This window comes from Rhamphochromis sp. 'chilingali' (assembly GCF_963969265.1).
Source record: "Rhamphochromis sp. 'chilingali' genome assembly, chromosome: 6".
NCBI classification, from domain to species: Eukaryota; Metazoa; Chordata; class Actinopteri; order Cichliformes; family Cichlidae; genus Rhamphochromis; species Rhamphochromis sp. 'chilingali'.
This window is the reverse complement of record NC_137933.1, coordinates 8,495,672-8,520,495: the sequence shown is the minus strand read 5'-3', so window position 1 is coordinate 8,520,495 and position 24,824 is coordinate 8,495,672. Positions and strand designations below refer to the sequence as shown.

General features: G+C 41.9%; 1 protein-coding gene across 4 annotated transcripts in view; it reads right to left on the bottom strand.

Moving 5' to 3' along the window:
- Positions 1–24,824, bottom strand: part of nav2a (neuron navigator 2a) — a 319,405-nt gene that overhangs the window by 151,332 nt on the left and 143,249 nt on the right. For 2 of the 4 annotated variants that reach the window (XM_080885572.1, XM_080885571.1), the window contains 5 exons: positions 14,751–14,868; positions 11,151–11,203; positions 1,513–1,585; positions 278–521; positions 33–89 (listed from right to left, as the gene is read on the bottom strand). In XM_080885572.1, the coding sequence (XP_080741698.1) occupies positions 33–89; positions 278–521; positions 1,513–1,585; positions 11,151–11,203; positions 14,751–14,868 (545 nt within the window). The remainder of the gene's footprint in view (positions 1–32; positions 90–277; positions 522–1,512; positions 1,586–11,150; positions 11,204–14,750; positions 14,869–24,824) is intronic. The other 2 variants (XM_080885574.1, XM_080885573.1) reach the window with 1 other exon arrangement.

Below are 24,824 nucleotides of genomic sequence, written 5' to 3'. Positions count from 1 at the left end.
GAGAAAGAAATTAGAAAGGCACAAGAGCTGACCTAGAGGTCTTTTTCTGACCAAGGGAAAACTTGAGTAGTTTACTTTGACACCCATCCCTAGAGGAGAAGAAAAGAGAGGAAAGATATGGAAGAGGACAGAGACAGTGAGAGGTCAGGTTTAGAGTTATAAATGACAAAAAGTGCGAACAGGAAGATAGAAATGTCAAAATGATGGATTACAACAGCAGGCACGTGAAGAAAGTAAACACCACAGGGACACATTTGTTCACTCCAGTTAGCCTCACCTGGACTGCATCTCGGCCTGCGCTGCTTTCTGGGATGTGATGGCAGGAGTCCCATGCAGAGAGTGGCTGAGCTGGGCCGGGGCGCTGATCTGCTGACTCAGTGGAGGGTGTGTGCTCTGGGACTGGGCAGCAAGTGGGAGGGTGGGCTGGGAGTTTTGCCGCTGGGCCTGCTGCTGCTGCTGTTTGTAGCGGGACAAGCTGAAGAAGAGGCCAAGGATGGCTTTCAGATTGCCATTCCGAATCTCTGAAGGTCAGAAACAAGGATGGGGTGAATGATTTAAAAGGAGAAAAGTAGAAAGAAAAAGTGGGGAGATGAAAACAAAATAGAGGATGAAGTTTGCAACAATTTTTCACATTTACCATACTAGTGCTTGGAAAATAAGCTACTAGGGTTTTTTTAATGATTTCATGGCATTTTGATTGTTTTCTTATATGGAGATCATCTCTCTTGCTTATCAAACCATATATTCTATTTTATTGTAGATAGTGAAAAACAGCAACATTTTTGTAATTTAATTGTTTATCTAGTATTTCATTACTTTAGTGTAGCATGAATCAGTAGCTGTATAAAGCTGTACAATGCATTAATCCATTTAAAAGTCCAAATTTATCCCCTCCTTTCCAAAGTTGTCCAGTGAGAAACATTGGCATGTCTTTGCCAGCCCGATTCTGGGCCCTGGGCCTTATTTAGATGGTCAGCCCCATCTGAAACTGACATTTCAAATATGTCACACTCTGTTTAATTCCTCTATCTAATTCTGCTGCCTTTAGCTCTCCTTCTGGATTGTTCTTGAACTGCAAGATGATACACCTCAAAGTTCTCCTAACAGAACAGTGAATGGACCCCATGTGTTTCTTGCTGTAATAGGATGCTGCTGTTTGATTCAGCTTTGCATTAGCACCAGTAATAATATTGTCTCTCAGTTCCCTGTGTGAATTTCTTTCTTTTTTTTTGACAACAGCTACATTTAAACATCATTATGTACCATTGTAAGCTTTCTGGTACATTAGTTATATGTGTTGTGAAATCAGCCCTGAATGTTTTCATTTGCATTAATACAGAGTTTCCTGGAGAGAGCTTGCTAATAAATTTTTTTTTTTTAAAAATCAGTGTACCAATTCTGAGGTTTTATCTTTCTTGCGGCATCAGTTCTATTTAGTAACTAAGCCTGAGCTTAATTCAGGATGAACTCTCATGTTCCATGTGAAAGAATAAATCTGTGGTTCCAGCTTACCTTCTGCAGACAGACCCTGGATGTTGACTCCTTTAGCTGCCAGGAAACTGAGGCAGGTATCTATGTTCTCAATCTACAGAGAGAGAGAGTCACAGCTGCATGATTCTTCATACTGTACATTTACATTGAAATTTGCATCATGGTGAAATACGAGCACCCACACTGATTAGCTTTTTGCATGGCTCTCACAACAATAACAAATCTGGGGGAGTCAACATAAGGCAAAGGTTGGCATCACAAAATCTTAAGCAGTAAATAGAGGTGCTGAATATCAATGACAATGATAGAACTGTTGGGACTGCAGATCGTTTATCATTTAATAATCACTGATCTGACAGGTAGGATGACTCCAAAAACAGTTAAGATGGAAAATAAGCTTTTTTTGATCATTCAATAATGTGTTGTATCCAACTTCGGATTCGTGCAAAAAAGTCATCATGACAATTTTTTGGCAAGTTTTATGTGACGAGACCTGAGTGTTAAGTGTTTACACGGCACTGCATTTAAAGGCGTTTTGTGACATTTGGGATATCAGCATTTATAACAAACAAATGGCACTAAAACAACAAGTTTCTGGCACATATAAAAGTATGAACTGGTCCTGAAGAGTAGAAGAGAGCGTCTGTATGTACAGAGATTGCTGTGCTATACTAGAGAAGTAAATTGGACCACATAGTGACATAGCCAAAGCAGAATTCAAACCAGCCACACTTACATCACTTGATCTATGAGGAAGCAAACATCTATAGTCACTCAGTTGCTATGACAGCAGCCATGGCAACATGAGCAGACTGCTGAGCTGTCACTGGACTGTGAGAGGATTTGATAGGCAGACAGGCTTTGTTTAGAGACCATGTGACCCATTATACACAGAATCTGCTGGCTGGCGCACCTTATCGTAAGGTAAACCGCATAAAACAAGTCATTAAGCAGGGTAGATCTGATGAATGACTGTGCGATCAAAGTGTACCAACTGTTGTTGTTGGTGGGGAGCAAACAAACAGGGTACAACAAAAGATATATCAGTATTATACAGTCATTGATCTCTCATATTACACACAGAGTTACTAGCTGTGTAGAAGTCTCTGCAGAGCAACTAATCAACAATAAAAACTGTTTGAGAAGTGGAAATTTTAAACTGTACACAAAGGTTAGGGAGGGGCCGAATCTTTTCAGAATGCTATTTATTCACAGAGTAGATTTCTAATGCACTGAGCCTAATCTGCAACACTGCAACAATATATTGACAAAAAATCATTCTGAAAGCTTCAATAGAACTTTACAGCAGAGGGTGGGAGCACAGATACACAGCAATGATACCGCAAGTGGTTTCAAACCTAAATACATATGAACTGTGTTCTTTGTAAATGAGCCTGGGTGTGGGCTGCAAACAGAAGGGTCCTGTACAGTAATGATTAATGACATGATTACACTTAATATGCACCAACTAAATATAACCTGACCTACAGCTCCCACTGTGCTTCTCCTGCTAGGAAGTCTCCGGCTATGAGGTGACGAACTCATTTACATCTGCCTTTGTAAAAATATAAAAATGTCTGACAGCAAATGTTGTAGGTAAATCCATGAGTGCACTACTAAACCACAGAAGCCACAGAATTACTACTAAGTTTGCTGCCATCCTGTACTATGTCACATTTAGTTACATCCACCAGCAGTTGGGGGTACATGTTACAAAGTAACTTGTTTGAATACTTGGATTCCCTTTTGTGGTGTACTTCACTTCTTTTCCTTCCTTCTCTTGTGTTTTACGCAGTGCAATAGTGTAGCTCAGATAGCAAAGATGGTGTAGAGGACAGCATTTACGTCATTAAAGTTTCAGCATTACACTCAATTTGCATGTGAACAAGGGCAACATCATCAAGGTGGAATGTCCAGGCTACTGTAATTGTCAGTCAGCAGCAAAAAACTTGAGCAGGAAGTACTCCTTGCTGAAGGACTTACTAGCACTCCTTTATCAGTCAACCCCACAGTCATACTGCTCTTAGAGCCACATTATTAGTTATTAGCAGATAGACTTGCTACTATGATACTATGAATTTCACAATAATGTTACAACCTCTAACAGAATATTGGATGTATTATTTCAATAATACTGGCTTGATAACAATTTCTTCATTGCTTTCAGTGTTTGAAACAAGCTCCAAAAATATCTGAGCCATGCCAGTGTGTGAAGAGTTCATCTGACTTCAGGTCATCGGCTGAACTGAAAATGCACCACTGCCCCTGCTGTCATTTCCATGACCTCTGACCTGGGAAACAGCTGTTAGCAGGCCTGGCACATGCAGTCCTTCAACGTAGGACAGCAGTAAACTAAGGAACAGTAGGAATGCAGGTTATGGTCCTCTCTGAATACTGCCGGGTCCTTAAAAATAAACTTGTTGAAAACCTTCTTTAATACCTTGGGCCTAAACTTGTAAGCAGCCTTTTATAGTTGAAGCTTAAATAGCAGTAACCCTCAGAATGTATACTTCAGTGAGACACCCCATCATAAGTGTCATGGTCAGGGTAAATATGCTGAAACCTCTACTGCTATTTAAAACGTGTAGGAAAAACAGTTTAGTAAAGCTGGCGGAACATCAGCTGTAGCCTGAAATCCTACTCAGACCACTAAATATATGTTCTAATTACTGTATATCACTGATTAGTCCATTCAGGATATTTAATGAGTTAGAATCGGATCAAAGGTTGTAACACTTGTAAGGCAGAGTGTTCCAATGTCATAGAAGTTAAACTTAGTTTAAGGCTGGCCAGGAATCTAAATACTACATGATCATCCAGCTTAAAAGAAAATGTCTGAAACAGCATTGGTTAAAGGATGACTGATATGGATGATCACGTTAGTACTGTTGACTGGATTAGCAAAACGTTGCCAACAACAAGAAAGAGGAATGCAATGTCTGTGTCTGTCACCACTTTATTTTTTGGGTCACTGCTCTCATGAATCTGCTCTGTGCAAACTTTGTACCAAGATAACCGGCTGATAAATGATTGCAGACACACTGAAGTGAAAGGAAAAGTGTATACGAAGCGCCCACGCTGCCAAAGGGCAGTAAGCTATAGCCTCAAAATTTTATATGGTACAGAAGAGAATCTACTGACAACCAGAAAACCCCCCACCTCTAAACAAGAAAGCGTTCACTGTCAGCATAAGACAACAAATCTTCAGGGAAGCCCCATACCTGCCTGAAAGTGTGACATGTTCCTGCAGTTTGCCTCTGCCCAGCTTCACACCTCGATCCGAGCCACTGTCACCTCTCTGCTCTGCTCGGCTCCTGGCAGCGTTAGTGCAGGGCTAGCCGGCCAACAGTGCTCTGAACAAACATTTCCTCCCATCACAGGGCTGCTATTGTGTGTGTGTGTGTGTGTGTGTGTGTGTGTGTGTGTGTGTGTGTGTGTGTGTGTGTGTGTGTGTGTGTGTGTGTGTGAGAGTGTGTGAGAGTGACAGAGAGAGAGAGAGCAAGTGAGAGAGTGAGAGAGCAAGAGAGAGAGAGGGGGGGGGGGGGGGGGAAGGAGTATGCTTGAGCAAGAGTATTATGAGTGTGAAGCAGGATTTCACCGACAAGCAGCAAAACGGCTCTTACATTTACTGTTTACATGTCAGTCTTCCAGTCAGAATAAAAGCAGAGCACCAGCAGATCAGAGTGACCAAAACTAGGCTATAAGATTTAACCAGATTGATGTATTTAGTATTTTATTTATTTATTTATTGTCATTGTCAAGAACAATGAAATTGCGTTTGGGGCTTCCATACAACCCCAAAAAAAGAAGAAAATAATAAATACCCCTTAAAACCCAAGTGTACATATTTAACCCAGTGTGACTCCAATGCAATAAGACAATCCTTAGCAATAATGTTCGTAGAAATTCAGACAAAGACCTGAGAAACATGACAAAATACAACAATGCAACCCATTCAATATTATTGTACTGTGAGATATGATATCAGATATGATAGTTATCTATTTAAGAAAGAGGGGGGGGGCAGGAGGGGGAAGAGAATAAAGATATGATGCACCAATGCAGACCAGTTCATTGCTATTAAGAAGTTGGATATGGTTATTGTCCGTGAGAGGGGGGCAGAGAGTTCAGGAGCCTCACAGCCTGTGGATACAGGCTGTTGGCCAGTCTGGATGTTCTGGCCTGTATAGACCTGTACCTTCTCCCTGAGGGCAGCAGATGGAAAAGGTGGCGCGCAGGGTGATGTTGGTCCCGCAGGATACTGTGCACCCTCCTCAGACAGCGAGTGGGGAAGATATTACTGATCTCTGGCAGACTTGTTCCAATAATTCTGCCAGCTTCTTTCACCACCCGCTGGAGTGCTTGCTGATCGGCCTTGGTGCAGCTGGGGAACCACACTAGAAATCCATACGTCAGAACGCTGCTGATGGCACAGTTGTAGAAGTTCAACATCAGAGATCTGGGAATGTGTGCGCTCCGCAGTCTCCTCAGGTAGTAGAGGCGCTGTTGGGCCTTCCGTACAACTGAGGTGATATGGTTGCCCCAGGACAGGTCCTCGGTCACAGTTACCCCCAAGAATTTAAAACTGCTCACCCTCTCCACCGCCTCACTGCCAATGAAGAGAGGCAGATGGTTGTTATGACCCCTCTTCCGGAAATCTACAATGATCTCCTTGGTCTTTTTGGTGTTTAAGACCAAGTTATTGTCGTGGCACCATGACTCTAGTTGTTGCACCTCTGTCCTATAGTTTGTCTCATCATTGTTGGATATAAGTCCGAGCACTGTAGTGTCATCTGCAAACTTAACAATGAGATTGGACGCGCAGGAGGAAATACAGTCATGGGTGAAGAGAGTGTATAGCAGAGGGCTCAGAACACACCCCTGAGGGGCACCGGTGTTGACCACAAGGGTGGAAGAGGTGTTCATGATGTACTACAATAAATGTGAGAACTCTAAGACTGACACCTGCCTTCTGATGAGGATTATAGTTTACCACAATTTGAGTCTTGCTTCTGCATTTACCTGTATGCTTTTCTATTCGCAGGGATCTGGGAACAAAGCACAACATCACTACAGCAAACTGTGAGACCGTAAGCTGTTAAAGCTGTGGTTTCGTCTGAAACACTTCATCACTTCATTTGGAAGTAAAACTGAAATTATGAGCATCAAAATCCCGATGCAATAAAATATCCTACTTTACCCCTAACTATGAACGGTCGAAGTTAATTCAGAAGCTGGTCTGTTTGGGTACATTACAGTTTCCCACTAAAAGAAAAAAAAATGTAACAAAATGAAATCACATATTTTTTTGCAAAACAGCAGTTAACAAATTACATTTTTCTGCTTCAATGAGGCAGGAACCTTTTTTTTGGCTGAAATGTTATATTTTAGAGAAACACCTTATTGGCTTGATGCATTGGACCTTTTTCCTATGATGTGACGACACGAGCTTCGTTTCCGGACAGCTCCGTGTCATTTGACCTTTTGACTGTTGGTTCTTGTAGAGTCTGGCTGGTTAAGACTGTGAGCCAACACGTTGCGTCAGCATGTGTGTGTAACTGTGCGTTGTTAAATCCATCAGTGTGTGCCCTCGCGCACACACACACACACTTTCACCCACTCGGGATGTTTCATGGATTGCATCTAGCCACCCACTTGCAGAACTTTGACACGTACCTGAGTAATTCTTTCTATTCTGACAGAAAACCACGTACGCTCAAGTTTTTAACAGAAATGTTCTGGCGCAGCAGCAGCATGAATAGACACACCATGATGCAACTTCACACACGTCGGTGTAACAGGGAGCACACTGAGCCCTCTTCCATCTGAAAATTCATTTTTACATACTCACTGTTGTGTTTGAGAGTTGAGGCAGTCATATCAGGATATCTGTGCTATTGTAAGTTGACTGTTATGTTTTAATTGTTCCTTTGAAACGGTTTTGATTCAGGCTAACATCGGCTTGCACCCACACAAACTGAAATTCCCCCAGGCTTTCATCTTAAAAGGCCACATTTTTCAAAGTTTAAATGTTCCTGGGAAAAAAAGCCATTAAAAACTGCTGTGTCATATCTCCCATGAATAGACTAATTGTTAAGCCACAAATGAACACAGTGTATATACAAAGGTTGGACAATATAATACAAATACCTTGTGGAACATTACAAGATTACCTCTCTATCACAGCACCAGAAAAAAGTGTTAATATTATATGGAGGCAGCTTTTGATTGAGAACAGTTGAACCGAACTGCATTATTCAGGGTAACGTCGCTCTTATTTTATCCCACCGCTATAGGTGCTCTTTCTTTTGCAGCCCATGGGTCAGCAGAAGTCATGTGGAAGACACAACATCTCCAGGGTGAATAAGCCTGTGCCGGCTGAAAAATATTATTTGGCTTCTGGTATATTTGGTATCTTAGCAACAGCAACTCTGATTGCTCATTCTCTCCAATCCACCATGTGATCACCTGAGCTCTGACCAGCTGACACACTCGGGGATTTCTCTCTCAAACGCACACAGAAAGTGTAACGCCTTATGATCAAACATTAACCAGCCTGTTTAAGCATTAATCCAACACCTTCTGGTTCTTGCCCTGTGTACCTGTGTAAAGCTCCACCAGCTAAAACATCAAAAATAAGCATCCATGGACACACCAGCACAATTCTGTGTACATTTTTAGATTGAATAAAACATAATAAAGACACTGCAGGGTAAGGTGCTTTCTCACCTGCTACAATCCAATCTTAAACCACACCTGAAGGTGAAACACGCAGTGAATTATAAAGAAAAGCTCAATTGTGCAGACAGTTGAGCACATAAACATTCATTCTATGCTTCATCAAGTCCATTAAACACCTGGTCCTGCTGGTTTTAACCACCTGTGTGGCTGTCTGCCAGTCTACTTCCTCAATTCACCCTCTTTATTTTATGGCTGATTGGTGAGAACCAATCAGTCCAGCACACAGAGTAAGAAGAACAGAGGGACGGGGGGAAATGAACAGCTCCCTAAAAGATAAAATCAAGACAGAAAGCCTTTCACAGCACAATCACACCTTCACTCCCTCTGTGTTCACATCTTGGACACATCATGTGGATGCCATGGGTTTATCTGTGTTTTGAAACATGCCGCATGAATCTTGAATCTCATACGGTGATTCTGGCTTTTGAAAATTGCTAACAGTTTACTTTTTAATTGAAACTACTTGCAACCAGAGGGGGGGGGGGGGGGGGGGGGGGGTGTCCCATTGAGGTGGGCGCCTGAATGAGACACCCCATGTAATCATGTCTGTGTGTCTCCCTATGTGATGGGCCATCGTGGGATGTTTTAACAGCTCACTGTCAAATCAACACCATCAGTCTGGACTAAACCTGCACAGACAGGCAGGCAGACGACACACACACACACGCACACACGCACACACACACGCACGCACGCACGCACGCACACACACACAAACACACAGAGCCTGACTGGGTGGCAAAGGGATGATCTGCCAGTGGGGTTTCTTTCAACAAGAATGTGACAGTTACAGAAACAGGCACTTGTGCGGATAGGCAGCAGGTGAGTGAGGTGAATGCACTACAGTTTATCCCACTGATGGAGCTTATTTCCATTTTTATTCATTCAGAAGCCGAGCTTGAGTCAAGCACTAGTGAAGGGCAGCAGATTTTTTTTCAACAATGAAATCAAGTGTGGTTAAAAAAAAGAGCTCTCTCACTCCTCTAAACACTCTTCTGCTAAATAAACTCTCAGAACCTCTGTGTGTGTTTGTTTTGACAGCACTACGATACACAAAGCAGACATTCTGCATAATTGCTGCGGTTATGCCTACCCTTAGCGCTGTTTGAATGCTTCAGATTCGGTTCTAAAGCTGACACAAATACTGAGAATATACACAGAGAATCAATCACATTCACATACATAGACAAACATGCGCACATACTGCAACATCTGTGGGTCTGCGTGCAAAGTTAAAGCGAGATTTTGACAACTGCTTTCCATTAAACAATTCCCACTGACTGAATGAACACTATAAAAACAGAGAAACAAACCATTTCCTTTCACGCAAACAGAGTCTATGAAGAATCACAACACCGTAAAAGATACACCATCCATTTGGAACCACTTGTTCTGTCTCAGAGGTAAGCTACAATCCTCTCGCTTTGCAAAAGAAAAAGCTGCTGTGTCACATGAGCTGGATGTGAAAGAGCTCTAAACAGGATGTTGATAAGAAACCCACAGAGACGTCCAGACCATGGAGACCAAAATTTCAAGATGCTCAGTTACAGGAGAACTGGGGGTGTAATCACGGCTAATGGGAAAGACCTAACTGATAGCGAAGTGGAGATGGAGTCGAGACCATTTTCAGTGGGAGTTAATAAATGTTTTCAAACGCTTGTAAAAATGTAAAAAGTTTGTATACTCTGTGTTGGTGTTGTTCCTATAATGCTTGTCCAGGATAAACACTGCAACAAACAATGTGCAATTAATGTATGTTTTTCTTAGGTCATTATATTTAATATAAAGTGTTTCACTGATTCTGGTTCTAATGAACTTACTCACACAAACACAGCCGGACAGAAAAACATGTTCAAATCAGTGATGCTCAGCAACCCCAAGAGAAGAAGAATAATTGGCTCTTGCGTGGACAAACCCCTTCTCTGCGTTTTCAGGAATGATAAATGCAGAGCGTACCATGAGCATCATAGTGTGAACCCTCGCTCTCTACTAAAGGTCAGAATTTTACAGAAGCTCTCTAATATATAATTAATTCTGAAATAAATGTAATAACATGGCAGGACATAGGTGACCTCCATCAAAAACGAATGAAATGAAAACACCACCAAATGCTAAAGAAGAACTACAATCAGTCAGAGCAGAATGCCCTCATAAGTACAGTAATATGGCTCCACTGTGGGTATGTGTGTGCAGTGACGCTCAGGGATCAGCTGTGCTTCCACCTCCTTTTCAGTTGTTAAATATGGGTGTGTATGGGTGTCTCCATCATTCTCTCTCTGGTGCTTTGGTAGGCTTCAGTAGTCTGGCTGGTGGCCAGAAATAGTCCCCTCAGCTGGCACACTGTCCCAATTTATGACCCATCGCATTTAGTGGAGGGCAGCCCTGCTTTGAGATGCTCAGTTCATTTCCCACAGAGAGCACTAAACTGTAAAACCGCTAAAATGCCACCAACAGTGTCAAGAAGGCAATCCCACCTATGTACCTTCTAACTATCACTGCAGACAAAAACACATCGTAACTGGCTCTGAACTTTTTTTTAAATCAGTGCTCATATTCTCCATCTGCTTTTACCCCTGAAGATGTGAGGAATGCTGACTTCTTTGGATGTGTATCATGTGTAACATGAAGAGGCAAAACTGGCCCCAAAACCAAAGCTTGCGATGCTTTTAACTGAGAGCCAAATCCAGAAGTCTGAGCCAGAGGTTTCACGGATGACTGCACACCATACCACAAAAGTAAAAATAAATGGGCTAACTATTCACATCTACAACTATTTACCAGGGACTTCTGTGCCGCAGTTTCTAGCGAGGGCCACTTAAGTTGATCAGATGGGACTTCAAAGAGCTGGGTTTGTTTCACACAAACACGCAGGTAAATTTCTCAACGTTCTGCCAAAACAAACTTGGTCGGTCACTTACCATCTGAGAACGGCTCTTGGGACTTCCATTGATATCACCAATCTTCTCATTGGCTGAGGAGAGACAGAAGAGACAGAGAGACAAAAGAAGAGATAATGAGACCTCTTTTCAGGCGTGTTCACTTAATGTAATCCTCTCCTTTATCCCGATGTGTGTGTCCCAGACAGTGACAGGCTGAGTGCAGAGAGCAGAGGTGTTCATGCCAGTGACTGGGATCCCCCCTCTCCTCCTTTCCTATCCCCTCCCGCTGACACATGAAATGCTATCTGGTCATAGCAAATGGGAGCGGGGCCGTTGGGGGCCCAACCAGGAGTGTTGCGCTGCTGTGTGTGTGTGGTGTTGAGAATCCCTCCCGTCCATTAGAAGGCCCAGCCCACAGCAGCTGAGACACAGCCCTCAGCTCACAGCTGACAACTGTGCTAACAGCACAGACTCCTGCATCAGGAGGCACGGTGGAGACTAGAGGGCAGCTACATGTCAGGACCACATCCTTTACACCATACAGCAGCACAAAACACTGTTCTTCCAGTGAAGTGGATGGTTTTGTTTTACAATTCACATATGAAAGAAATGTGTTCAGTTTTAGTGGAAATGACGAAGACTCCTGGGATTACTGGGCTTTTATAAATAGCTCCCATACACTTTGGACTGTGAATTAAAACTGATTTAATTTTCAGTTTATGTTAGTTAATTGGTGGTGTTATCAGGTCAATTAGGTCAACATGCAATTAGAAACTTCAACAACTCCACCCATAAAAATGTAAAACCATACTCGTTTTAAAGTCCTCCTTGGGCAACACTGCTATACTTGTAGTGCTGCTGTTATTCGCTCCATAGGAGTCAAGCTTTGACTCCTTTTACAGAAGGTCTATGGATCTCCTTCACTGTTTCTTAAGATGATGACCTTTAAGCCTGAATTTTAACTTTGGAAAAGAAGCAGGTGATGAAAAAAATTGTTTTTAACATGTTGTATATTTTGTACACACAATGGCGCACAACAGGATCCACTGCAGGTCTCGTGGTTTCTGTTCTCACACTGAAGCACCAGGACAGTCTGACCATGAAGGACAAATTCATGGTGCAAGATAAGTGAATGTTGTAAAAACCCAAAAGAGCAAGCATGCTCCTGGTGGCCCTACTGATCTTTGTGGAAGGACACCGATCCCGGAAGTCTGGTCAGGTTTAAAGAGCAGTTGATGTTTGTTTCCTGCCCAAGACTGAGGTCTGTGGTGAAATCACAGGGTGCTCATACAAGTGGTCAGAAGGAGACTTATAGGAAGTGATCTAGAAATAGCAGCGGCTCAGGAAGAGCTCAAGAGGTCAAGATGACCTTCAAGGCAAGGGGTTTTTCACTTTTATGAACTTGGTATTGCAGCATGTATTTGGATACTACCTCTCTCTATGTGCATTTAAAGCACGTCATTTTCATACTGAGAATTAAAATTTGGCATGAAGCAATTCCAAAATAGTTTAGTGCTAACAAGACTATCAGTGATTTAACACTACTACTGTTGGCTTTGGTTTGTGTGCTACCTAAAAATTGTACACTGTAGACACCAACACCCACAAGAGACACATACTGTGTGATTTTGGGACACACTTAAAACTAAAACTAAAAAACAAACTCACACAGTTTATCTTGTGAATACTGAGCAAATAAATGTACAGCTCACATTCCTGCAGCTGGGCTATACAACAGCTAGATTACTGGAGAAGACTAGAAACAGAGGACAAAGCCATATCTTAATTTTGGTTGAATTTCACCGGACAGATTACCCTCTGAAATATTCATAAAAACAACTGATGATGAAATCGATCTGGAGGCTTGTGTGAAAGTCAACCCTGACCTTGAATCTAAGCAGGTCAAATAGCTAAACAGGTGTCATATCCAGCCAGGCCTCTGAACTTTTATGGCTGTTCCAACACCAGCAAGCTGCTCTGGTTTCATCACACTATGTGGGCATGAGGTTTTCCCAGGATACAAGAAGCAGCAGGCAGAAAGGAGGTACAAAACAGGTGAATGGATGGCTCTGGTTGGAAATGATTTAATCTGAGAGCAAAGCTGTAGCCAGCCTGGATTGCATTAACATCAGGTACTTTTTCCACAATGCAGAAACTCAAGAGCCACCTTTCACTTATAAAATTCAGCAAAACTTTCATTTCTTGAGCTCCATAATCAGGTTCACTGCTAATGAATTATTTAATACTAACTGAACAAACACAGAGGAGCAAGACATGGTCCCATGTTACCCAGTCAAAACATCAAACTTTCATAAGAATAAATCATAAAAAACACGACCACATCCAGGCTGGAAAGTAGCATTAGAACAGTTCCACATTCTTGTGTCAGCATTTATGCTTGTGCATATCCCCAAAGCAATATAATGCCAACCTTGCTCTTTAGTCACCATACAGGTGTGAAAACAACTGGATTTTCCTGGAACCCTTTTAACAGATGAAGATTCGTATAACCCAAAAAGACCTATAGTGCTCATTCAGCTTTATATAGTGCCAAATTAAAACAACAGTCGCCTCAAGGTGCTTAATATTGTAAGAGACCCTAGAATAATAGAGAAACCCCCCCCCCCCCAACAATCAGACAAGGCCTTATAATCAAGCACTGGGCGACAGCAGGAAGGAAAAACTAAATTTTAACAGAATGAAACCTCCGGCAGAACCAGGCTCAGGAACGAAGGCATGGACTTCATGACCTAATTTAAAACACAATCACATGCAACAACTGATGTAGTGTGAGAACAGTAAAGGTCTTCATAGCATAAAATGTACAGAATCTGGGTCAGAGACACGGGGGAGGAGCAGGGAGCAGAGTCACTGACATGCTGAATCACCGGTCAGCTGGTGTTTGCCTGTTTTAGCTGCAAGGCTGCCGGCAGATGAAATGACAGGCTGAGGACGGCCAGACAAGATGACAAGGCTGATGATGATGATGATTTTACAGACGAGAGCATGGGTCAAAAACACAGACGATCAGCAGTGGGTTGAACAGCTGCATACTGTGTATAACTGCTGCTGTTGAGTTATAAGCTTGCTTAATTTGATTTAGGATCATAAGACTCTTTGAGAACATAACTGAATCAAAAACATGCTTAACAATACAAACACAATACAAGACATTGGTTTGTAAAGAGTTGAGACAAGGCAAAGCACAAACTTCAGAAAGTTTAAATTTATTTGATTTATATTTATATTCACTCTTCTAACTGTTCTCCTTTCTCTTCTATACATTCTCCCAGTCTACAGACTGTAGTTCACTGACTGTCTATAAATTCATAAAAGTTTTCCTCAACAATAGTGTTTTTCTCCTGACTATTGGTCCTTTGTGGAAGTAACTACTTCAGCTGCAAAATCTACTTTATAGTTCAATATTACATTATATAATAGAGTAAAATGGTTTAATCGTATCACCTCAACAAAAGATGAGTTTGTAGTTAATGATGATGTTTGCAAGCGACCATTTATTTGGTAAAGGTCAGCCGTATCTAAACAAGTAATGACGTGGCTCGCATTTTTCTCCAGCAGTCACTTGATCAGAGCTGGCTTCTTCCAGCAGGGCCTGGAATCAGAAGTTGGTTTCCTTACCTACGACCTGTATGATCTCAGCCAGCAGCACTCCGTCCGTGACGTCTGTTTGCAGGTCCTTGATCAGACGCTTGTGTCCTGACTTGGCGAGGTAGTGGTTGGCCCAGTCCGTGTAAATCTGCGGTCAGACACAAACACGAGCACGGTGTTTCAGTTACGTGCCAACAAAAATAAAATTCTGTCCAAAAAAAAGGGCCGACCCTGTCAGGTCGCCCATGTGTTTCAAACTCCATAAACACTTGAAAAACTACAAAAGCTATAAATGGATGAAGCAAATTTACGACTAATAAAATAACAGCATGCTTGAATGGGAGCAGAGTAGCCCTCTTTTCTTTTGTTGGGGGCTCCGATCTGGCATATATCCGCGTGGTATTCAAATTGGGGCCATTGTGCTCAGCCAGGGCATTCATCTCGGAGCACACGGCGGCTGTTTTCAATGGGCCATGCTGACATCACTCTCTGGGGACAGAAAAGACCCTTCACTGCCTGGGGGGGAGGAGAGGACATGGGGGGAGGAGGGGGGTGTTGGTAGAGAACGCATCTGAATAATCTGAATAGCTTCCCTCATAATTAGCTGCAAACTCTCTGTTTTTTACTCCCTCTGTGATCATAAGAAGTGAGTCTCTCTTTCTGAGGAGGTAAAAAAAAATGAAGTGGCTGAAGAGAAGTTGTGCAGAAGGGTATTCCTAAAAATGAAGGAGATGTTTTTTTAAGAAATGGATGTGTCATCAACCCATCTTGATATGCAGCAATGTCAAGCTTGTCTGTAAACTGCGCAGTCTCTGTGTGACAAGTGCAACATCAGAGGAGCCCAAAGGGATTTGAAACATGTGCTTCTAAATAAAGACACCTCTCACTCCATGTCTCACTCTTGCATTCATACAAACTCAGGGACCTGCAGTCCACTAAGACATGACAGGGAAGTGTCAATCAGCATGTTTAAGTAACTGTCAGCTTTCTGCAGTAATCTCATTTCACTAGCTGGCTTGACAGCGTTTTTAGTGGATAAAGGTGAATGGCTTAAACATGAATTGAGCTGGGGTTTGGGGAAGGCCTCAGAGGGAACTGGCGGCGGCTCCCAAGCCTGGCAGAACAAAAAGCTTGTAGAACTGGGGTATCCATATATAAATAAGAACCGGAAGGGGCGTGTTTGGAGGCGTGGTCCCGGTCCTGAAATTCAGGCACTTTAACTCCAACTCTTCGTTGCCAAGTAAACTAGAAATCCAGCTTCAGTGATTGGATCCTCCATCTCTTAAACTCAGCTTGGTGTACCCCTCAAACTGATTTTCAGACAGATGTTCCTTCTCTGCTTTGTACAAAGTTTATGCTTTTGATTAATCTTTCTTTTCCACAGAAGAAAAATAATGATTAGTCAGGCTGACAGATTCTTGTATTAAGATAATGGGATGCAGGTCAAGCACAAAGTAGTTTCTGCTGGCATAAATGTCAAATTCCAAAACTGATTGATTTACAAAATCCAGACACACAAGCAAGCAAACTTCATCAGTACACACTTCACTGTGAAATTCAAGTCTATCTGTCAGTCCTCAGTGAGTGCATGGCATTGTAACGGTCAAGCCTAAAAGCACATGCTTGAGGTGATGTGTGTGGCACAGTTGTGACCCTTCTTTCTTTGAATTTGCACTGTAAACAAACCTGAAGCTTTTCTGCCTCGACAGATGAATCACTGCCCTCATGAAGTCTTACAACAGGTGCGAGCACTTCAAAAAGATTCATAAACACGCACATCCGTACACTCATCATCACGCACAAGCTCAAACGCAAAAGGTTTACGATGCAAACACACGACCACACATTAAATACAAAGCGCCTCGGAGCGACATTTTGAAATTACACGGGCTGCATTCCCAAACACAAACGCACAGTTACAACAAAAAAGGTTCTGAGTGACAGGCTGAACTAAAAAAAGCCTTTAAGCTGCTGGATTAGACGATCCATTCACACTCTCAGCTGGTTGTGGAAAAAAGGAAGTGCAATCTTGAAGAGCTTTTGTGTGAATGTGCAAGCGCTCTTTGAAGTAGTTTTGGGCAGGTAAATGGAGGGCTTGGATTGCAATTAAAAACGAGGTGAAATGGGTAGCTGTCATTCACGGAGCTGTAAACCACGGGGGAGGTCAAATGGCCCGAGGGCAAGTGGAGAAGGGGGTATGGGCTTGTCGCAAGGGTAGAGATAAGTTAGCAACAGGTTCCTTTTAAGTCCCGAAAGAGACAACTTTTCAAAACACACTTTATTTCTCTGATGTTTCCAACTCGGGCAGCTCAAGCTTCAAATGCAACAGGTAAAAAAATTTCATTTTAAAGAAAGGCTTGATGCAACTTAGTGCTGCTTTCAAGAAGCAAACTTCACAGTGACCACAGGGATTTTGATCAAAAATGAACATTTTGAACTGAAGCAAATAAATATTTTAATATATATGTGAAAGGTCTAACTTGCAGTACAACTTCACAAAAACACCACCTGGAAGAGACCAAAACAGAGATAAAAGGATAGCGAATACTGAACTTACATTCACCATGTCAACAGAAACTCAATTAAGCATTAATAACAGGGCCATCCACAGTGATGCATCATTTGCTTCAAGTTTCACCCCGCTGCTGTCCAACTGAATCAGTCAACATAAGTCAGATGCATCTACATCAAAGACCTCACTCATAACTGGAACTTTGAAATAAATAGGAAAAAGAAAGAATGCAATAATGGGAATCATGTGTGGTAAACCACACATTTATTGGAGCTTCTGTGATCTGGAAGTTGCTTAAAGAAAAAGTGATGGGTGATGAGAGGCAGACATCAGATCTGGGAGGCAATTTAACAGGCTGAATACTTAATGAAGAGAAGTATTAATTCCATATTGATTCAATATCCATCTATCAAACACAGATGAGATACAACAGATTCCGGTTCAGTCTTTAATTTAAACCACTGTTAATAATATATAGACAATTTAATCACTAAGCAGATAAGAAGATAAGCAGTTAACATTATTACAACAGACAGTCCCATGGCATTATTGGCATTTCTGTGTGTAGCTGGTCACTGAGCACACAGTACACATACCGTACCTGAAAACAAAACATTTCAAGTATCAAAAATCTGTAACTATTGATTTCTAATTTTTAAACATTTATGTTTTTTATTTTACTTGTAAAATCTTTGGTAAGGTCAGGGGTCAAATATGACATGATATTTGGATGCAATCTATAATGTGATATTTAGAATCCCCATATACCAGTATCATTCCCAATGCTGCCAGTACAAACAAAGACACTTATTTTTAAATAGCTCTATATCACTTTGAGCTGATCAGGCAAATCTATTGACTTTAAGGGAAATGTCAGAGGTCAAATGTGAAATATTTTATATTTACCCCCCACCTGTAAGAATTATAGTTTCTAAGTTAGAAGGTTCTTGTCCATTTCAGACCAATAACTCACTAAGTGGAGGACCTGAAAGCATAACCTATTGTGGGTGTCCTCTGAATACATCATTTATAATACTTGAAACAGGGACTTATCATGAAATAAAATACAAATGACACTGTTCCATAAATATGAAAGCATTTACACCAACATAATGACTTACATGTTCTGTATCTCTGGTACATGTATCTGCTAATATCATGAAAACGATCTTGTTAATAACTTTACTTCCCTTGGGAGAACATACTTCTCTTATCTTCCTCACCAGTACCGTCACAGCCATATGTCAACAACACTGTGGCAGCCGGGGATCATGCAGATGCATCTTCTAAGATGGAAAATGGAAAATCCCCCCATTACCCCCTGATGGTAATGGGGGTCGTTTTAGGAGTTGTAAGTTGGAGCTGTGGTAAGGGACGTTCCCATCATCAGAGAAAGCAACATGACACTGACTCATTCACAATGTCACGGACTTACAGAAACTGTAAAATGTGGCCTATCAATTCTACTGACATTTTGCTTTGGGAATATGTCACCTCCATAAACCAAATCTGGGCCTACCGGTAGTTTGCATCTTTCTTTGATATAACAGTAACAATTAGCAGCGCAGTCTGATGGTATTTGGAGAGTTACAGATATCTACTGTTTTTGCCCTGGGCTTAAGGACCCTGGATTTGAAACTACAGAAAGACATTGAGATTGGAGTTGGAGTGTTAACTATCAGAATCACTTAGACACTGTGTCCATCCATCATGTAGAAGTGGTAATCACCAGACGCCCCATGTTACGATATTATCATGATACTTCATTCTAGATATTATTGCAATTTCTAACATTTTGTGACATTCTGAGTATTGGAATAACAAACTGTTATTTATCACCTTTTTCAACTTGGTTAAACTTTGTCAATATTTGTTTTAATTAGACTCAATAAGATTAAGTTATCTCACTTCAGTTATTTGTTTTCTGCTGCAACACTGAAAGCATTTCAAGCACACCAACACTGAAACCTGACATAAATGCTGCCATTATACAGTCAGTCTGGTATCAGTGTGCGATTGTATGGAGTCTACAGTAGATTTTCTCTTCATCGCTTGCCATTTAGTCAAAAGATTCTTTCAACAGTGAGCCATGAAAGCCTGGACCTAACTGCATCATCGTGCTCACATAATAATAATGTTCCCTTTAAGGCTTAAAATTGGAAAAGCATCAGTTCTTCAAAGCCTCTAACAAACATTGATGAGTCATTCAGACTGCTGCATCTTTCCTTTTTTTTTGTCTTACAGAAACGCACAGATCTGCTTCACATCCAGCATCCCTGCTGCCTCAGCTTGCTGAGTCACCAAGCTGGTGTGGGATGCCTACAGAAGGGCATGACGCACACAGGCCATCCCTGCAGTGCTCGGTTGGCCCTGTCAAATAGAAGTTGAGGGCAGCCAGAGCCTCACACTGGGAAGTGTGCCCTCAATTTGAAGGGCACTTTCTGAAAACTGAATAGTTCAGATGCATAAGTTTGGCAAATGTCACTCGGCTGAGGACAGAAGGAGGAGACAGACTGATGTGTTTGTGTACTTCCTGCGGGCATGTTTGCTTATTTCAAACTCTCACGCAGCTGGAGCAAACACTTTTTATTTCTTTTGCTCTTTTATCTCTGTTGTTTGCACTCACTCACTTGAGAAATGATAACTTGTTCACTAAAGTAAACACTGCACTCTATCTAATCTGATGCTTGTCCTCACTCTGCTGCAAGTGACTTTTTTAAGTACCTAAAACTTGGTTATCAACCGTTTTTTTGATCATATTCAATTGAATTGAATTCAGTATTATTTATATAGCACCAAATTACAACAGCAGCCGCCTCAGCACACTTTACCACACATACTGTAATGTGAAGACCCTACAATAATACAGAGAAAACATAACAATCAGACAACACCTCTGATCTGAGCAAGCACTTGGCAAGAGTGGAAAGGAAAAACTCCCTTTTAACAAGAAACTCTCCATCAGAACCAGCCTCAGGAAGGGGCAGACATCTGCAAGTGATGGATAAATGTATAAATGCAGAGAGAAGAATAAGAAACACTCAGTGCATCATGGGAAGCTGTCAGTAGCCTGGGCCTATTGCAGCGTAACTTTGTTTCTAGTGTTTGCATGTTTAAGGACAGTGGGAAATTTTAGCTAGCAATGGACAATCATCAATAAAATTCTATACCAAATTATTGTTATATTAGAGTTAATGGAATTACAGTAAACATACTAAAATAACCACACAGCTATCAGGCTTCCCCTACACACACACTAAAAAACTGTCAGTACTTTTTGTTTAATTTGCGCATTCCAAAAACAGAAGCGTCTAATTTTACCACATGTGTTCAGCAATATGCTCAAAATGTTTTCTTGGCATTTTGGATTTGTATATTTTTAGTTTGGTGATAATGATGCGTTTCCTTTTTTTTCCAACCGCAAAGGTTTTCGAATTGTTTCATAACCGAGAGGTGTGTTAATTTTCTCCACTTGTCGAGGACCATTTAGTCTTTCCACTGAAGTTCAAGTGTAAAAATCACAAACCAGCCGCAATATTTCTCACATTTTCACACGGCATTAAACCACAACACCTGAGGTCTGTCCTTCGAAGCACAGTTCTCACATACGTCGATGGCGCAGCAACAATTATGTTGATAACTTCAGGACTATTACCCTTATTACTTTCAGGGTTCAGTAAGCAACCTAAAAAGCGCTGTGCTTAACACGCCATTATGAACTAATCTACCAACATGAGCAAGAACTTTAAGGAGAACGCAGCAGGACCAAAGCTGCCATAAAGTGCTATCTCTCACAAAAAGCTTTCATAGGGAGCCAGGACTTAAACAGCTCTTGTTATAATTCAGGTAATGGCCCTGAGTGCTGAGTCTACAAAAGACATGCTCTGATAACAATGCTTTCTTCTACCTTTTCAAAAGAAATCTACCTCGTCAAACACAGACCAACCTAAGTTGAAGGCCTCTTCCTGCGACTATTTAGGGGTTTATAAGGCAAAACTAAATCCCAGCACTGAGACTCCATTCATTTATTAAACTCGTAGCATACCCATTTCGGTAAGGAGGAATCTATTATAATTCCATGCTGTTCCTGGAGATCAGTTTCTACCCCTGACATGTCTATTTCAAGCTGACCTTTCCTCTTGCACTCTCTCCCCAGTCTGCCTTCTTAAATCCTGAAGTAAATGCATACTCTCTATCATTTCTTATGTTGTTTTATCTTCACCAAAAGGTAGATAAGTATTTAAAAAAAGCTTTCATAACACCCCTGACACAAGTACTCCCTGGTTTCTTACCACTTTGTAGGCTTCACAGGAGAAGCGGCTGTAGCTTCTGGCTGGCACCCTGAGCCCGCTGTACCCCGCCATGTGGGGCCACAGGTCGATAAACACAAATATCTGGGTGAAGATAACTTCAGATTTTGAAAATCCTTTAGCTTCAAAAAGACCAAAAGATAAGAGCACTTCGTGCGCACTGGAACAGATAAGTGGTCATGCTGTGTGCCCCCCCTCGCATACACATCTCTGTGACAACGTCTGTCTGGCTTGCTTGTAGGAAAGGGGCCTGCTTTATTCCTCCATAAATGTACTTCTCTCTTATCTCACCGTGTTTTAGTCAGCTTCATAGTGACGTCTCAGACAGTCTGACACTCTTTTAATCTTCCTCTCCCTCTCCCTCTCTCCCTCCCTCCCTCACTGTCTGTCATTCACTGAGTCAGACACCTTGACTCAGTTCCTTCTTCTGCTACGAGTGGAGAGACTGTCAAAAGAAAACTAACTTAGAAACGGAACCTTTTATGTTTAATACTTGAGAACTGTGTTAGGGAGGATTGCTGTGTTTGGAAAAGACAAACAAGACAAAAACCCAAAACTCCAGCGTGAAAGACCGTTAACTGTCAGGCTTTCCCTACATAAGTTACCTACATTATCGGTGGCCCAACCTGCATGTAACAGTTCTTCAATTAAGCCGTGTCTTCTGTTGTACTAGGGGAACATAACTGTTGCTGATTCAGGCAATGAGAAAGAAATCTGATTCTGAAGTTTCCTACTGTTCGTGGTGCTTCACAGCACACCGTTGCTCCCTGTGTCGAAGACAGATTATATAAATATGATGGATGTCTTTGCTCCTCACACTTAATGACAGGACACTTTAGTGACCTTCATGCACACCTGGTGCTGTACTTTACAGCAGGCGCGCACACACACGCACGCACGCACACACTCAAATACAAACACAAAAATACGATTGGTCTCAGGTGTCAGGGGTGGGCTGTGCTACTTCCCAAATCCAGCCATCATCTTATGTCATCAGCAGTGTGCTGCTTCACATTCACAAAGGGACCTCACACCTTACAATGTCACTAAAACAAATACAAACTTCAAGTGTGGGTCTCAGAGCAGCTTCACTAAAGAAACTCTCCATGCTTTGCTTAAGAAAACACATATCTGCACTGCAATGTGCTGCCTTCTACGGGCTTTTAATCTGATGACTTCTAAATCGTATTAAAATAAATAAAGACAAATACATCCTCCAGTTTTCTCTAACATTAAAGACTTTTTGTGGGACAGCACGGTGGCGCGGTGGTTAGCACTATTGCCTCACAGCAAGAAGGTCGCGGACTTGAATCCACATCCATCTGGCTAATTCTTCTTCCAAATACATCTGGGGTTAGGTTAACTTAGTATTCTAAATTGCCCATAGGTGTGAATGTGAGTGAGAATGGTCGTCTGTCTCTCTGTGTTAGACCTGCAAAAGACAGACGACCTGTCCAGGGTGTACCCCACCTCTTGGCCTGTGGCAGCTGAATTATGCTCTAGTGATATAACATGGATGAATACATGCATTTAAGATTTCTCTTTCCCACTTTTTCCAAAGTAAAGGATGACCTCTTTAACACCCTGAAAAACTACTTAGAAAACGTATTTTTGTGGGTGACCCCTCCTGCTGCCTAGACATGCTGAGCCATATCGATGAGGACTCAGCATCCCTCCGTGCTGCTGCAGGCTGAGGGTGACATGTGGCAACACATCCCCTCTGACCCATTCTGGGCTGGCTAGCAGATGGCTGGTGGGAGATGATGGATGGACTGAGTCACTTACACAGCAATCAAGAAGTGAGGGGTGGGAGTGGTACATAGGGGCATCCTACTTACCCAACAGTGGTATATTTTTCTGTCACTTCTGACACAGTCTCAACAACATTCACTGTGAATGCAGGAAACTTGCTCGTCTTAAAAAAAAACAGAAACACAGCACTGGGCAAAGGGAATTCTCTGCACAGCTCTCAGTGAGCACTAGCAGACACAAACAGATGGCTTCTGAGAAAACAAGCATCACAAAGGTGTCCTGGTCTGACAGAAATGACAACAGTCTGCTCTACCAGCTGCTGTGCCATGCCCTGCGCTCTAACACTGAAATTTTCAATGCTTGACCAGTGGGTGGTCAAACAGACTTTCCATAGCAACACTTTATGATGTACTATAACTACAAAACTAGAGGCGAATGCAAGCTTAAGTCAGGGAAGCAATTCAAGAAAAAAAATCAAGAAAAAAGTATATAATACTAATAATACAAATAGTTTTATATGTATTTATCTTTATCTTATTTCTTCTTTTTAAAATAATTATTCTTATATACCAGACAGGTTGCAGTGACCATACTATGAAAAACACCTGAAATTACCTGGAAATAGCAGTAAGTTTTCCCCTTTCCAAACACAAGCCATTCAAACACAAGCCTTCTAAATGTCTAAACATTCCTTTGCTACAGTGGAAAAAGTTTACTGGGTGTCTTTCCCATCATCCGTCCTGACAAACCAAACATAAACGTTTTAAAGACGGAGTACGAGGTGCATGTTCTTCATACAGTAATCCCACCAAACCAAAAACAAACAAAAACAGCACAAAGGCATTTGTGCTGCTTTCTTTTTCTCTCCTCTTCATTAAAAGTGTATCTGTGGCTGCAGCTTTTCCTTTGGTGTCATGAGCAGGATACACTATGGTTAGTTCATGGTCTGTAAGGCCCTTGGCAGCGATCCACTCCATGCCAGTGTACTCACACTGTCCTCTCAAGTGGCTTTAACCCACAGAAAACTGAACCAGGCCAGCTTTAAATAAGCCCTCGTGCCTTTGCTTACTCTCTGTTTGGCACATGAAAGACATGTGGCTTTGTGAGGCATGGAGGCCATACTAGGCACATGTAGACAAACGACTTGGTCAGAGCTGTGCTGTTAAGAAGATAGGAAACAGGGCCAAGAGACGGAGTGAGTATGTGCTGGCACCTGTACTTGTCAAAAGTGATCTGAAGACCACGGGCTGAAAAACATCATCAAGTAATCGATAAAAAGAAAAGAGCATTTGCATCCAGCAGCGAGATCTGTGAATGTACAGAAAGGTTCTTCCAGCATATGAGAGAGAAGTGAATCATGAGTACGTCAAAATTCCCCAAAGTCGTGCACGGCTGAGACGGCACAGCAGTGTCTGCTACGCAACATGTAATCAACATCAATTTTGAGACATGCAGCCTGATGCACATGAGGGCACAGCAGCTGTTATAAAGGCAATTTTGGTAGTGATGTTAGAGCGAAACAGCTTCATC